At 45.5% G+C, this 16,277-nt stretch overlaps 1 protein-coding gene and 1 long non-coding RNA gene across 3 annotated transcripts; one reads left to right on the top strand and one right to left on the bottom strand.

Moving 5' to 3' along the window:
* Positions 1 to 1,591: 1,591 nt before the first annotated feature.
* golph3l (golgi phosphoprotein 3-like) lies at positions 1,592 to 15,705 on the bottom strand. The gene is made up of 5 exons (XM_082186577.1): positions 15,553 to 15,705; positions 15,074 to 15,258; positions 11,168 to 11,299; positions 8,215 to 8,329; positions 1,592 to 3,936 (listed from the first exon to the last, which is right to left on the bottom strand). The coding sequence occupies exons 2-5, from the start codon at positions 15,248 to 15,250 to the stop codon at positions 3,503 to 3,505; spliced, it is 858 nt and encodes a 285-aa protein (XP_082042703.1). The 5' UTR covers positions 15,251 to 15,258; positions 15,553 to 15,705; the 3' UTR covers positions 1,592 to 3,502.
* LOC309511426 lies at positions 12,625 to 14,677 on the top strand. Of its 2 annotated transcripts, none has more exons than XR_014210602.1 (3): positions 12,625 to 13,076; positions 13,141 to 13,226; positions 14,620 to 14,677. It is a non-coding gene; the product is annotated as an uncharacterized lncRNA (long non-coding RNA). The 2 variants fall into 2 exon arrangements; XR_014210603.1 differs by having other exon boundaries at positions 12,625 to 13,114; positions 13,147 to 13,226.
* Positions 15,706 to 16,277: the final 572 nt, after the last annotated feature.

Raw genomic sequence — 16,277 nt, 5'->3', positions numbered from 1 at the left:
GGTCACTTGCCAAATAACACATTTTTAAGACATTAGTTTATATTTTAATTAGTTTTACAATCGAAATCTAACGTTTTTACAAACAATAACTTGGTTTCCCTGGTTACGCCTGACGGTGTAACCACACCCACCATCCGCTCCGCTCGTAGACCCCTTCAGTTTACCGCCTGTTGCTATGGTTACTCACAGCTGGTGTAGCCAGCGCATTTATTTATTCATTTCGAACGGTAAACAGTCAGTTTCACCAGGGCTGCGTTCAGCCGTTCACCCCCGACAAAACGTTGCACAACGTTTTTTAAACAGAAACGGTGATGCGTTGAACACACTGTTCTGATGACGCAAGAGTTGCAACTACGGCAGCTGAGAAGGCCATTCTTTGTGTTCTTTGTGAAGAATTTTCGGAGCCTGATGAAGTCGGTATAAATATGTGTTTAATACTACAAAATATGCTCGATGTTACAGTTACTGCACTTGCTGCCCAGAACACTAGAGAACATCCCAGTGGAGTGAAGGGATTGCTGAAACTGAAGCACACATCTTACCTAATTCAGACTAAAACACATCTATTTAGCCTCACATACTGACTTTATTTGTAGTTCATACTGTTTTAATACCCTGTATTTTCTTTCTCATTTTTAGGAAAAGCACTTAATTACCATTGTTTATTTCTATACCAAATGTCATACACTTGCAATGAAGCTAAAAATATAAACAACTACATCATTATGTTGATATCCTATATTTTTACAATAAAACTTACGACAAACATGTCTTCTAATATCCTCAGTTGTTGCGTATACCGAGCTGCATCGAACACATTTGTAAATTACTTTCCTTTGAACCCATTGTGCGAGTTCACTTTAATACCGCGTGCTTTATATACATGTTGCTGCTGATTGGACTGCAGTTCTGACACACCCACCAAACAAGAGAAAACGTATCTCAAACCCGTTGCACACCGGTGCACGCCGTCTCCAGGACACATCACGTTCAACCCGGAAACCGTAGCAAAACGTTGCGCACCGTTTTGAACTTGAACGTGCCCCTGAACTCCTTTACTAGGTGTCCTCTATCACTTTTTAATGGACACCCTGCAGCCAATCAGAATCGAGTATTCACCCATACCATGGTATAAATATTTATAATATATAATATTTAAAAAAAGAACACAAAAAAATATTCTGGAAAAAATATAAACATTTTATTCAATTCATCAATCAATGGACTGACAGAGAAACAGCCATCATTAATTATTATATTTGAGTATTACGCACACACACACGCTGATTAAAGAGAAACACATTCTGTGCTGCTTATTAAACATATTAGACTACTGAACATAAAGACCTTCATCTCATAACTCACAATAATCAAGTTATTTCACCACAGCTTCTTCCCTTCGTTATTCATAATGATTGACAGCATTTCAGACTCATAACTGAATCATAACTGAATATGAATGATGAAAGTATGAGCCGTCACTGTCGTCTCGTGTAAAATTACGCTAAATTAACAGTGTCTGTAAATGCTGAATCCATCCCAGAAATATCGAAAATCATTCATATTATAAACATCCAAAAAACAAATAAAATAACAGCGATAATTTTATTAATCATATTCAATTCTATGTACTAACAATTCTAATGTATTAACACATTTATTTACAAATATTGTTTTGCCTTTTCCCGCATTTGTCCCGATTTTCACAAGAAATAATTCATAAAACACCAACAAGATATTCCTGAGAGACAGGAAATGACATCACTAGACCAGAACATGTTTCTGTGTGAAGATTCCTGATATCCTTTCTACAGTACATCGACACACACACACACACACACACACACACACACACACACACGTCGGGTTCAGAGACAAACTGCAACGAAAAACTTTATTTATTACACTCATACACACACACACACACACACACACTCAAAATAAGTATCCAAAAGTACAGACTCAAAAGAGAGTGTGATTAAGGACGTAGCCATTGACACACACAGAGGAAGAGAGTCACATGCAGCAACACATGATGAGGAAGTGATGTCACACGATGAGGAAGTGATGTGACATGATGAGGAAGTGATGTCACAGGTTGTTACACACATTACCACATGAAACACACTCACGCTAGACAGGGCTCTGGCTTGAGCTCATTCTGTTCACAGTGTATGAACTCATATTTACACACTTCTGATATTAAACATGTATTCGTACATCATGAGATTGACATTAATCACAAGTATTGATCATTATTAGTTAAATTAGTTAAATTAAATTACGTAAACAAAGAAAACCTCATTGTAAAGTGTTACCAGTGTCATTAACATACCATTATATTTTTATACATTTTATATCAAAAGTTTTAGTAATTTATTATTATAATTATTTTTTAAGCTTTGCATTTATTTATTTTGTTTTAGTTATTTTAGCACTTCAGGTTAAAATGAGAAATGTTGGCAACTATTAGTGCAGGGCAACGATTAATCACATCCAAAATAAAAATGTCCATAATTATTATAATTATGTGTTTCCATAATATATGTGTGTGTACTCTGTATAATTATTTTGTATATATATATATATATAATTAAATAAATACACACATATACATGTAAGAAAAATGTGTTATATATCAAATATTTATATATAACATAAATGATGTATAAATATATATACATTATACAAATATTTCTTAAATATATACATGCATGTGTGTGTATTTATATATACAAAATTATTATACACAGCACACACACACACATTATGGAAACAAACTTTTATTTTGCGATTAAACGGGATTCATCACTGCCCAGCACTAGCTTTTGTTTTACTCCAGTAATGTTCATGTTAAGCGGATCCGCACATGATGCGCATGTTTATGGGGATTAGTTGCGGTGACTGTCAGACGCTGCTGCACACAAGCTCGAGTTTCGGCAAAAGACTGTACATAAACATGGGCGTAGTGTTTTTTAAAGTGGGCGGAGCCTGTCGTCGCCATCTTGGCAGCGTCACTCGTGGATAAGCGTAAACGTGCAGCGAGGCGGATTAGCTGAGGTGACGTGACGCTAACAGACAGCAGACAAACGGCTAGCAGTGACATCAGCGGAAATCTACCTGTCACTCAAGTGGCCACGCCCTTAATTATGCACAACTTTTAAGGCTTAATATAATTTAAACAGATGAGTTATAAAATAATGTACAGTCGTCATGAAGGGCTAAATCAGCTTTATAGACCAAAACCAGTTTTTGCACCAGACTGTAAACATGTGTTTCTCTGCTGTAGAGTTGGGCATTTTAACATGCGTGTCTATGGGACTGAGTCTCTTCTGCAGCCAGCCTCTAGTGGCCAGTCCATGAACTGCAGTTTAAAGGTCATTGCACACCGAGTCTCACTGTGAAATCACGTAAAACTCACTGTGGACTCACTGTGCAATGACCTTAACTCACTTCAGCGTTGGGTTCACGAGAGACACTGAAGGTTGTGGCGCTTCAGTTCTCAGGACTTGTTGAACGCGGCCAGAATGGCCCAGATCATCTCCTCGGCCGGGGTCGTGACCCTAGCGCTCTCCGTCTCCGGCTCGGCCTCGATCAGGCTCCGCGAGCGCGTGGATGCTAGCTCGTAGCGCTCGTCGGGCAGCGAGGACAGGGCGTTCTCCAGCACGTCGGACACGTGTGCTAGCAGGACCAGCGCTAGCGTTCGCCGGCTCATGCGCTGCGGGTCGTTGGTCCAGCGCTCCAGAAGCGTGTCCTGCACGCGCTGAACGAGCCGCTGCTTCTGTGCGCTGTCGGTGAGCGGGTGTGTGGTCATGTCGAACACCAGGAAGTTCTGCTTCTCCGTCGTCAACACGCCCTTCTCCACAAGACTCTTCGCCAGACGCTCGCGCACGTTACGCATCTGATAGTGCAGCTTCAGCGGGTTCCAGGTCTCGCCTGAACACACACACACACACACACACACACACACACACACACGATTACTTCATCTAAATGGAGACATTCCATAGATGTAATGATTTTATACTGTACAAACTGTATTTTCTATCTACTTACATTAAACCTGCCCATCACACACACACACACACACTAACCCTACCCCTAAACCTACCCATCTCTCACACACACACACACACACACACTAACCCGACCCCTAAACCTACCCATCTCTCACACACACACACACACACACACAGATGAAGATGCTTGTACAGGAAAACAAGATATAAAGTAAATAGAAAATGTCTTCTTGTCTAAAGATGACTTTAAGGAAGTGATGTTGCGTTTGACACTGAAGCTTCAAAGCGTGTCTCGAGTCCGCAGTGCAATCCCTCATGAAGCTCGTGCCGGCGCGCACACTGTCTCAGAGAACCTTTCTCTCCAGTCTCGTGAACGCTTCAGTCTCGTGTCGGAGTGTTTGAACCCACACCACGACTCTACAGGGTCTTGGAAGTTTAAGTCCATTTACTAAAAATATTTGTTTATAAAGAAGCCTATAGCCTGTGTCACATGATCATATATTCTGCCATTTAAACGGCATAGCAACCAGAGAATAATTACACCACTATTTGCTTGCATCAAACAATTAACTCTGTTTTTTATAATTAGTATTAATATAATTGTTTCATTATTGAACCCCTCCTTGAACTGCCACCTTACCGTGGTGGAGGGGTTTGAGTACCCGAATGAACCTAGGAGCTATGTTGTCTGGGGCTATATGCCCCTGGTAGGGTCTCCCAAGGCAAACAGGTCCTAGGCGACGGGTCAGACTAAGAGCGGTTCAAAACCCCTTATGATGCCCAAAAAAAGGAGGACCGTGACGTCGCCCGGTATGGCGCAGCCGGGGCCCCACCCTGGAGCCAGGCCCGGGGTTGGGGCTCGTATGCGAGCGCCTGGTGGTCGGGCCTCCCCCCATGGGGTCCGGCCGGGCTCAGCCCGAAGGAGTGACGTGGGGCCACCCTCCCGTGGACCCACCACCTGCAGGAGGGACCGTAAGGGGCCGGTGCTAAGTGGATCGGGCGGCAGTCGAAGGCGGGGGCCTAGACAACCCGATCCCTGGACGCGGAATCTAGCTCTAGGGACATGGAATGTCACCTCTCTGGCGGGGAAGGAGCCTGAGGCTGTGCGTGAGGTTCAGAGATTCCGACTAGAGATAGTTGGGATCACCTCTACGCACGGCTTGGGCTCTGGAACCACACTCCTCGAGAGAGGATGGACTCTTCACCACTCTGGAGTTGCCCATGGTGAGAGGCGGCGGGCTGGTGTGGGTTTGCTTATAGCCCCCCAGCTCAGCCGCCATGTGTTGGAGTTCACCCCGCTGAACAAGAGGGTCGCTTCCCTACGCCTTCGGGTCGGGGATAGGTCTCTCACTGTCGTTTGTGCTTACGGGCCGAACGGCAGTGCAGAGTACCCGGCCTTCTTGGAGTCTCTGGGAGGGGTGCTGGAAAGTGCTCCGACCGGGGACTCCATCGTTTTACTGGGGGACTTCAACGCCCACGTGGGCAGCAACAGTGACACCTGGAGGGGCGTGATTGGGAGGAACGGCCCCCCTGATCTGAACCCGAGTGGTGTTCTGTTATTGGACTTCTGTGCTAGTTACAGCTTGTCCATAACGAACACCATGTTCAAGCATAAGGGTGTCCATCAGTGCACATGGCACCAGGACACCCTAGGCCGGAGGTCGATGATCGACTTTGTGGTCGTTTCATCCGACCTCCGGCCGTATGTCTTGGACACTCGGGCGAAGAGAGGGGCGGAGCTGTCAACTGATCACCACCTGGTGGTGAGTTGGATCCGATGGCGGGGGAGGAAGCTGGACAGACTCGGCAGACCCAAACGTACTGTGAGGGTCTGTTGGGAACGTTTGGCCGAATCTCCTGTCAGAGAGATCTTCAACTCCCACCTCCGGCAGAGCTACGACCAGATCCCGAGGGAGTCTGGAGATATTGAGTCCGAGTGGACCATGTTCTCCACCTCCATTGTCAACGCGGCCACTCGGAGCTGTGGCCGTAAGGTCTCCGGTGCCTGTCGAGGCGGCAATCCCCGAACCCGGTGGTGGACACCGGAAGTAAGGGATGCCGTCAAGCTGAAGAAGGATTCCTATCGGGCCTGGCTGGCTTGTGGGACTCCTGAGGCAGCTGATGGGTACCGACGGGCCAAGCGGACTGCAGCCCGGGTGGTTGTGGAGGCAAAAACTCGGGCCTGGGAGGAGTTCGGTGAGGCCATGGAGAAGGACTATCGGTCGGCCTCGAAGAGATTCTGGCAAACCGTCCGGCGCCTCAGGAGGGGGAAGCAGTGCCCTACCAACGCTGTTTACAGTGGAGGTGGGCAGCTGTTGACCTCGACTGGGGATATCACCGGACGGTGGAAGGAATACTTCGAGGATCTCCTCAATCCCGCCGTCACGTCTTCCATTGAGGAAGCAGAGGCTGAGGGCTCGGAGGCGGACTCGTCCATCACCCAAGCTGAAGTCACCGAGGTAGTCAAGAAACTCCTCGGTGGCAAGGCACCGGGGGTGGATGAGATCCGCCCTGAGTACCTCAAGTCTCTGGATGTTGTGGGGCTGTCTTGGCTGACACGCCTCTGCAACATCGCGTGGCGGTTGGGGACAGTACCTTTGGACTGGCAGACCGGGGTGGTGGTCCCTCTTTTCAAGAAGGGGGATCGGAGGGTGTGCTCCAACTATAGGGGGATCACACTTCTCAGCCTCCCTGGGAAAGTCTATGCCAGGGTACTGGAGAGGAGAATCCGGCCGATAGTAGAACCTCGGATTCAGGAGGAACAGTGTGGTTTTCGTCCTGGTCGTGGAACACTGGACCAGCTCTATACCCTCTACAGGGTGCTGGAGGGCTCATGGGAGTTTGCCCAACCAATCTACATGTGCTTTGTGGACTTGGAGAAGGCATTCGACTGTGTCCCTCGCGGCGGCCTGTGGAGGGTGCTCCGGGAGTATGGGGTCCGGGGCCCTTTGCTAAGGGCTATCCGGTCCCTGTACGACCGGAGCAGGAGCTTGGTTCGTATTGCCAGCAGTAAGTCAGACTTGTTCCCGGTGCGTGTTGGACTCCGGCAGGGCTGCCCTTTGTCGCCGGTTCTGTTCATAATTTTTATGGACATAATTTCTAGGCGCAGCCAGGGGCCGGAGGGGGTCGGGTTTGGGGACCACACGATTTCATCTCTGCTCTTTGCGGATGATGTTGTCGTGTTGGCCTCATCAGACCAGGACCTCCAGCATGCACTGGGACGGTTTGCAGCCGAGTGTGAAGCGGCTGGGATGAAAATCAGCACCTCCAAGTCCGAGGCCATGGTTCTCAGTCGGAAAAGGGTGGTTTGCCCACTTCAGGTTGGTGGAGAGCTCCTGCCTCAAGTGGAGGAGTTCAAGTATCTTGGGGTCTTGTTCACGAGTGAGGGAAGGATGGAACGGGAGATTGACAGGCGGATCGGTGCAGCTTCTGCAGTAATGCGGTCCCTGCACCGGTCTGTCGTGGTGAAGAAGGAGCTGAGCCGCAAGGCGAAGCTCTCGATTTACCAGTCAATCTACGTTCCTACTCTCACCTATGGTCATGAGCTGTGGGTCATGACCGAAAGGACAAGATCCCGGATACAAGCGGCCGAAATGAGCTTTCTCCGCAGGGTGGCTGGGCGATCCCTTAGAGATAGGGTGAGAAGCTCGGTCACTCGGGAGGAGCTCAGAGTAGAGCCGCTGCTCCTCCACATCGAGAGGGGTCAGTTGAGGTGGCTCGGGCATCTTTTCCGGATGCCTCCTGGACGCCTTCCCGGGAAGGTGTTCCGGGCATGTCCCACCGGGAGGAGACCCCGGGGAAGACCTAGGACACGCTGGAGAGACTATGTCTCCCGGCTGGCCTGGGAACGCCTCGGTTTCCCCCCGGAAGAGCTGGAGGAAGTGTCTAGGGAGAGGGAAGTCTGGGCATCCCTGCTTAGACTGCTGCCCCCGCGACCCGGCCCCGGATAAGCGGTAGAAGATGGATGGATGGATGGATAATTGTTTCATTTAATTTATTGGCACACTTTTATATGTGAATTATATTATCTGAAAACTGAACATTTAGCGTTGTCAGGCTTTTATTTCTGCTTAATAAACAACGGCGCTGTGCACTCAGGGTGCTATACGGCTGCAGAAGGACTGCTATAAGTTTAACCACAAGATGGCGCTGTTTTCAACAATCAAGTGTGTGTGAGTGTGTGTGTGTGTCTCACCTGTGAGCAGCTCGATCCAGCTGGCCACGTTCTCTGGTGGTTCTGTGTTCTTGATGTGTTTCAGCGCTTCATCCAGCAGAACATCACCGGTGGGAGCCGCCGACTTGAACAACACCTGCACAACACACCAAACATCAACACATGCAGTTAATAATGTGCTTATGTCTGAAAAACTCACATAACTTCAGGAAACGTTCAATAAAGCATTAGCAATGCGTTTATAAAAGCTGATTTTCTGCATGTTTGGCTTGCGTTCTTGTTGCAGTTACTCTGCTCTGTCCAGCAGGGGTCGCCAGCGAGTGCAGTCTCAAATGCTTCGAACACACACACACACAGCTGGCAGCAATCAGATCTCTGCTCTGTCCAGCAGGGGTCGCCAGCGAGTGCAGTCTCAAATGCTTCGAACCTATGCTTCGAACACACACACACACAGCTGGCAGCAATCAGATCTCTGCTCTGTCCAGCAGGGGTCGCCAGCGAGTGCAGTCTCAAATGCTTCGAACACACACACACAGCTGGCAGCAATCAGATCTCTGCTCTGTCCAGCAGGGGTCGCCAGCGAGTGCAGTCTCAAATGCTTCGAACACACACACACACACACACACACACACACACACACACAGCTGGCAGCAATCAGATCTCTGCTCTGTCCAGCAGGGGTCGCCAGCGAGTGCAGTCTCAAATGCTTCGAACACACACACACACAGCTGGCAGCAATCAGATCTCTGCACTGTCCAGCAGGGGTCGCCAGCGAGTGCAGTCTCAAATGCTTCGAACCTATGCTTCGAACACACACAAACACACACACACACACACACAGCTGGCAGCAATCAGATCTCTGCTCTGTCCAGCAGGGGTCGCCAGCAAGAGGAGTCTCAGACGCCTCATATCAGTGAAGCACTTCGCAAAGCAAATAGTTCAATTGATTTGAAGCTTTGAAAAGCTTAATTTCTCCCATAAATGAGGCAAACAGGGTCAGGAGGAGCAGGTGTCACACACACACACACACACACACACACACACACACACACACACACACACACACAGAGTCTGGACAGTGCATTCTGGGAAATGTAGTCCATGTTGCTGTGGCTGTGGAGGAGTGCCCTCTGGTGGAGATCAAAGGCATTCCAGCTGGGGATTTATTTATTTATTTAATATTTATTATTGAACACCATACCCACAACAAAAGCTATGTTCATGTCTCATTACAATAATTAATAATAATAAAACGTTACTTAATAAAAGGATGTAGAGTTACTTTTTTTTATTTATAAAATCTAGAATTTTGCCATTTTTAAAAATTAAAAGTTACAGTTAAACTGTAACGTTATTCTCATATCATCTTCATCAGGATATTTCAATAACAATTATTAGCACATACTGGCAGTTCTTCATCTTCTAATAGATAAACACACACACACGGGTGATCCTGAGTGACCGGTTCATTCATTACATCTCAATTTTGACAAAATATTTTGACCAAAAAAAATTCCGCTTTAATTTCATGGCAGGTTTTCAGAAGATTAAATAAGGAAATGTTTGAAGTGTAATTTCCGAGTAATACTGTAGTCTCATATAATCTAAAGTAAATAAGGAAACGTGACAGTGTGTTAATCATCGGATGAGAGATCTCAGGCTTTCTGGGTGTGAATGAGCCGGTCGAGCAGGTCCAGTAGCAGATCATCACTCGTTTCATGAGGAATCCTCACACACACACACCCAGAGCATTCAGAGATGAGGTGTGTTCACGTGTGTGTGTGTTCAAGCACAGGAACATTTGCATCCGTGTTTCCGCTGAACACTGAATATTCAGATGCAGATTATCCTAGATTACAGAGCATCACTGGAGGAACCCAGAGCTATTCTACTGGGCAAAAGATGGAAATAATTACTTTTTTTAAATGTTTTCCACCAGAATCTGAAGCGGCGTGACTGTTTTCACTGATAATAATAATCATAAATGTTTCTTGAGCATCAAATCATCATATTAGAATGATTTCTGAAGGATCATGTGACACTGAAGACTGGAGTAACTGATTTACATTATAATAATATTTCACTATTTTTACTGTATTATTAATACAATAAAAGCAGAAGAGACTCTTTCAGAAACATTAGCAAATCTTGGTAACACTTTATTTTAGGATTCAATTCTCTCTATTAACTAGTTGCTTATTAGCATTTATATTACTAGGATATCGGCTGTTTATTAGTACTCATAAAGCACATATTAATGCCTTTTTCAGCATGAGCATATTCTACACCCCTGAACCGAAACTCAACAACTATTCATTAGCAATTAGCAACTATTCATCTGAGTTTACTGAGGCAAACAAGTTTCACACTGAAACTAAAACATGTAGAGATGGGGTCTGGATCTTTTGACTCATGCTAGCAAACAGGACTCCCAACATATTACACATCGTAACAGTGAATAGCTACATGCTAATATCAATTAGCTTACGGTTAAAACAAGTCAGAATGAGCTAGCATCATGGTAACTGTGTTAGCATCATGCTAACAACATGCTTATTTTGTTATATTGCTAACAACATGCAAATCGTGTTATCTTTTAAAAAACATGCTATCAACATGCTAATCATGTTTTCATCCTGCTAAAAACATGCTTACAACATGCTACTTATGTAACATGTTAATTATGTTACCATCATGCTAACAAAATGTTAATCGTGTTAGTATCATGCTAGTGATATGCTAATTGTGTTAGCATCAGGGTAGCAACATGCCAATCGTGTTAGAATTATACTAGCAACATGCTAAGCATGTTGGCATCATGCTCACAACATGCTAATTATGTTAGAATCATGCTAACAGCATATTTATCTTGTTAGCATTTCGTTAAAAGCATGACTGCAAAATGCTAATCATGTTAGCAATACGCTAATCGTGTTAGCCCCCAGAATGCATCAGTGTGTGTGTGCGCGCTCACCCTGCGGTCCAGCAGTTTCCTGCGGCGCGAGCTCGGAGGCTCCAGATGAACTCGTCCTCGTAGCGTCAGCTCCACCAGGATACACCCGCGCAGACCCGACGAGATGCTGTCGTTCCAGAACGATGTGTAGCCCTGCGCTCACACACACACACACACACACAGACAAACACAACTAAATATTACACAAAATTCATCAGAAGTTATAAAACCTACAGAGAGAGAGAGAGAGAACACTTCTAGAAGATTGTCCTACACTGGGATGTGATTTGAGCTTAAAGTCTTCACTGGCTTTTCCACTTTCATTTAGTTAAAGTTGTGTAAATAAAGCTCATAACAACAAAGCAGCTGCAACATTCTAACACAAGCAGTTTGTGCAAATAAGAAGTTATTCGGCCAATAAAACAGCTGCGTCAGTAAATGATTAAACGAGGAACCCTAGAGGAAGCAGAGCTAGAGGATCACATGCTGTAACTGAACATGGACACGAAACAGACATTTGATCATTTGTCAGATTAACTAATAAAATAGTGTTTCTCATCAGCGTAATCACTCATAATCTGAAGGGATTCCAGCATGAGATCTGTTAACACACACACACACACACACACACACACACACACACACACACACACACACACACACACACACACACACACACACACACACACACACACACACAGGAAGTTTAATATTCAAGAAGTAAGAGGAAAGTTTGCTCAGAGGCTTTACACAAGAATAGACACAGAGACACACCTGGTGTCTAATAACAGGTGTAATAAAGTCACATTCTAGATACATAATCCCTCTTTCTCCCGTCCAGGAGATTCTCCTCTTCCACAAGATTCTGGAGGTTTCTGTGGGAATTTGCAGTTCATCCCACAGCTGTCGGACGGGCAGTTCCTCCTCCACACCCACTCCTGCAGTCGTGTCTTTATGCACTGAGGACAGGGTGTTGGTGCGCTGAAGCGTGTTCCCCTGAGAAGCGTGAAGTGTGTGTGTGTGTGTGTGTGTGTGTGTGTGTGTGTGTGTGTGTGTGTGTACCCACTCCGTGAAGCTCCCGCCGCACAGGTTCTGAGGTTCTGATAGTCTTTCATTGCGTGTAAATCTCCGGACGGTCACTCTTGCGTAGTGTTAGTGTGTTATTGTGTGTTATTGTGTTCAAACACAGCAGCTCGACTTCTCAAATCCCTTCAGCCTGAATGAAAGACGCTGAACCGGTTCAACCTGATTATTCCAGAATAACTACAGAAATATTTAACACCACCAATACTGTTTCTACTGTGTGTGTGTGTGTGTATGAGTGTGTGTGATGGGTAGGTTTAGGGGTCGGTTAGCGTGTGTGTGTATGAGTGTGTGTGTGTGTGTGTGATGGGTAGGTTTAGGGGTCGGTTAGCGTGTGTGTGTATGAGTGTGTGTGTGTGTGTGTGTGTGTGTGTGTGTGTGATGGGTAGGTTTAGGGGTCGGTTAGCGTGTGTGTGTATGTGTATGAGTGTGTGTGTGTGTGTGATGGGTAGGTTTAGGGGTCGGTTAGCGTGTGTGTGTAAGTGTGTGTGTATGAGTGTGTATGTGTGATGGGTAGGTTTAGGGGTCAGGTTAGTGTGTGTGTGTGTGATGGGTAGGTTTAGGGGTCGGTTTAGCGTGTGTGTGTGTGTGTGTGTGTGTGTGATAGGTTTAGGGGTCAGGTTAGTGTGTGTGTGTGTGTGTGTGTGTGTGATAGGTTTAGGGGTCGGTTTAGTGTGTGTGTGTGTGTGTGTGTATGTGTGTGTGAGATGGGTAGGTTTAGGGGTCAGGTTAGTGTGTGTGTGTGTGTGTGTGTGTGTGTGTGTGTGTGTGTGTGTGATAGGTTTAGGGGTCAGGTTAGTGTGTGTGTGTGTGTGTGTGTGTGTGTGTGTGATAGGTTTAGGGGTCGGTTTAGTGTGTGTGTGTGTGTGTGTGATAGGTTTAGGGGTCGGGTTTGCGTGTGAGATGGGTAGGTTTAGTGTGTGTGTGTGTGTGTGTGTGTGTGTGTGATGGGTAGGTTTAGGGGTCGGTTTAGTGTGTGTGTGTGTGTGTGTGATAGGTTTAGGGGTCGGGTTTGCGTGTGAGATGGGTAGGTTTAGTGTGTGTGTGATGGGTAGGTTTAGGGGTCGGGTTTGCGTGTGTGTAGTGTTGTCACGGTACCAAAATTTCAGTATTCGGTACCGATACCAGTGAAAATCCACGGTTCTCGGTACCAATTTCGGTACCAAAGCTTAATTTAGATTAATTGTACATAATTATATTAAAGTGTATATCACAAAGATGGAAACTGTAGTATTAAAAACACTTTACAATAAGATTCCATTTGTTAGATAACATTAGATAAAATGACCTAACAAAAAAAACAATAGTTATATACTGTCGCAATTATTCTCCTTTAGGGGTTAATTTAAAAATACATTTTTTAAATCTAAAGTTAACATTATTTCTGTTTACATTATTTAATGCACAATGAATGAAGTGAACAAACATGACCAATCAAGTGTTTTGTATTAAATAACATTCACAAACATTAATTAATGTTGTAAAAATATATTGTTCACTCAATGTGTTATGTTAGATAACGCATTAAGTGATGTTAATGAATGGTATCTTATTGTAGCATTACCAAACTATACAGGAGATAAAATATGTTTTATTTGACTTGACTATACTTTTATTTAATCCAAAACTGTATTCATATTTAACTTTAAAAGGGCTTTTTAAACCTGCTAAGAGTTATCCAGCCAAGAATAAGACTAGAACTGCTTTTATGACGGACTGATATTAATGACGGCTTTTTATTTCTCATCTCCATAAATATATCTAGTAGTAAAGCTAATGCAAGGGCTAGAAATCAATTAATAGGCCTATGTCACACTTCCTCGTCATCATGGAGAGCGCAGTTCGCACAAGCGTTTGTACTCCCTGTCTGTCGTTGCTATGCATCCATGAACGCACATGGAAAAGCGAGCGCGCCGCTTCTATTAAGAGCGCGCTTGCCGCGCGCCATTTGAAATAACATATCTGCACGCGCAAAAACATCAGCACCACATCAGCAGCAGCACCGCCGATCGCCATCAGCGCTTTTATGAAGAGGACGCAACTGCACGCGCTTCGGGCATGCACGCGCATCAAGTACCGGGTTTGAGAAAACCTGGTACCGTGACGTTAAAAAAAAATTAGTACCGACTTGGTACCGAAGTACCGGGTCTTTTGACAACACTACGTGTGTGTGTGTGATGGGTAGGTTTAGGGGTCGGTTAGCGTGTGTGTGTGTGATGGGTAGGTTTAGGGGTCGGTTTTGCGTGTGTGTGTGTGATGGGTAGGTTTAGGGGTCGGGTTTTCTTGTGTGTGTGTGTGATGGGTAGGTTTAGGGGTCGGTTTAGTGTGTGTGTGTGTGTGTGTGTGATAGGTTTAGGGGTCGGGTTTGCGTGTGTGTGTGAGATGGGTAGGTTTAGGGGTCGGTTTAGTGTGTGTGTGTGTGTGTGTGTGTGTGTGTGTGTGTGTGTGATAGGTTTAGGGGTCGGGTTTGCGTGTGAGATGGGTAGGTTTAGTGTGTGTGTGTGTGTGTGTGATGGGTAGGTTTAGGGGTCGGTTTAGTGTGTGTGTGTGTGTGTGTGTGTGATAGGTTTAGGGGTCGGGTTTGCGTGTGAGATGGGTAGGTTTAGTGTGTGTGTGTGTGTGTGTGATGGGTAGGTTTAGGGGTCGGTTTAGTGTGTGTGTGATAGGTTTTTAGGGGTCGGGTTTGCGTGTGTGTGTGAGATGTGTAGGTTTAGGGGTCGGTTTAGTGTGTGTGTGTGTGTGTGTGTGTGTGATAGGTTTAGGGGTCGGGTTTGCGTGCGTGTGTGTGTGTGTGTGTGTGTGTGTGTGTGTGTGTGTGTGTGTGTGTGTGTGTGTGTGTGAAACCTCTTTATCTTTGAGGCCCAGCAGCAGGATCTCCTCCATCAGTGTGAGTCTCAGTGATTTGGAGTCGGTGTCGATCTCTTCATCCTCGTCTCTCTTCTTCTCTTCCTTCTCCTCAGCGTTACTCCCTCCATCCGCTGGAGTCTCCGCACGCCGGGTACGCTTCGTCAACGTGGTCATTCCTCCTGCTAACACACACACACACACACACACACACACACACACACACACACACACACACACACACACACACACACACACACACACACACACACACACACACACACACACACACACACACACACACACACACACACCTTTACACACTCAATCTGGAAATCACTCACTAACATACTTTAGATTTCCCCTTTTAACACAGGAATAATGGTGAAATCCTTTCAGTAAGATTCTAGCAAATCAGCTCAAATTCAACATCAGCGTCTCTAACATACACAAGCCCTAAAGCCTTCAACTCTACTCACCACATCTGCTGCTTTATCTCATCAAACGCACAATGTCAGTCCAACGCGAGAGTTCTGTCCCGCGACTGCGTTCACTTCCCTGTGCGCTCGCCCGAGTGCGCTTCACCTGCGGACACGCCCCCTCTGACCGCTCAGCCAATCAGGAGCAGCTCCAGTACCCTCTCCTCCAATCAGAACTCTCGACGCACACGGAACGAGCGCACCTGTTCTGTCACCCGGATTCAGGATCCATCAACAAACCGTAGGCTTTTATTGCTGTCAGACACTTAAAAAATGTGACCCAACAAGTTTATTAACTTTGTGTGACGCCATAGTCGAAGATATCTGGCTTTGTTTGGTTACGAATGTAATAAAAATAGGCGATTCTTTATTAAATCTAGTCATTTTCACTTTCTCTAGGCTAACGTTACCTCAAACCTTGCTCCTTTTTTATAGACCCGGCATAATAATATTTTATTAAATGTATACATGGTCTGTATAAACATATTGCTGTATGCATTCAATTTTTTTAATTACATTTGGGGATTTTGATAAATGTATGTTGTATGTACAGTACAAGCATTATAAGCATTATGTATGTTTTAAGCATAAACTGTCTAAAAGAAGGTTTTGAGTAAAAAATGACAAACTCTCCAACAGCGCCATCACGCGGCGGTCACATTCACTGCATCTGAACTCATTCTGCTTTCAAGAGATAGGGCTGTAATCATGAGATAAATGACAGT

Source organism: Leuciscus leuciscus, assembly GCF_965113295.1.
Source record: "Leuciscus leuciscus genome assembly, chromosome: 12".
Classification (NCBI taxonomy): Eukaryota; Metazoa; Chordata; class Actinopteri; order Cypriniformes; family Leuciscidae; genus Leuciscus; species Leuciscus leuciscus.
This window is presented reverse-complemented; position numbering and strand designations above follow the sequence as displayed.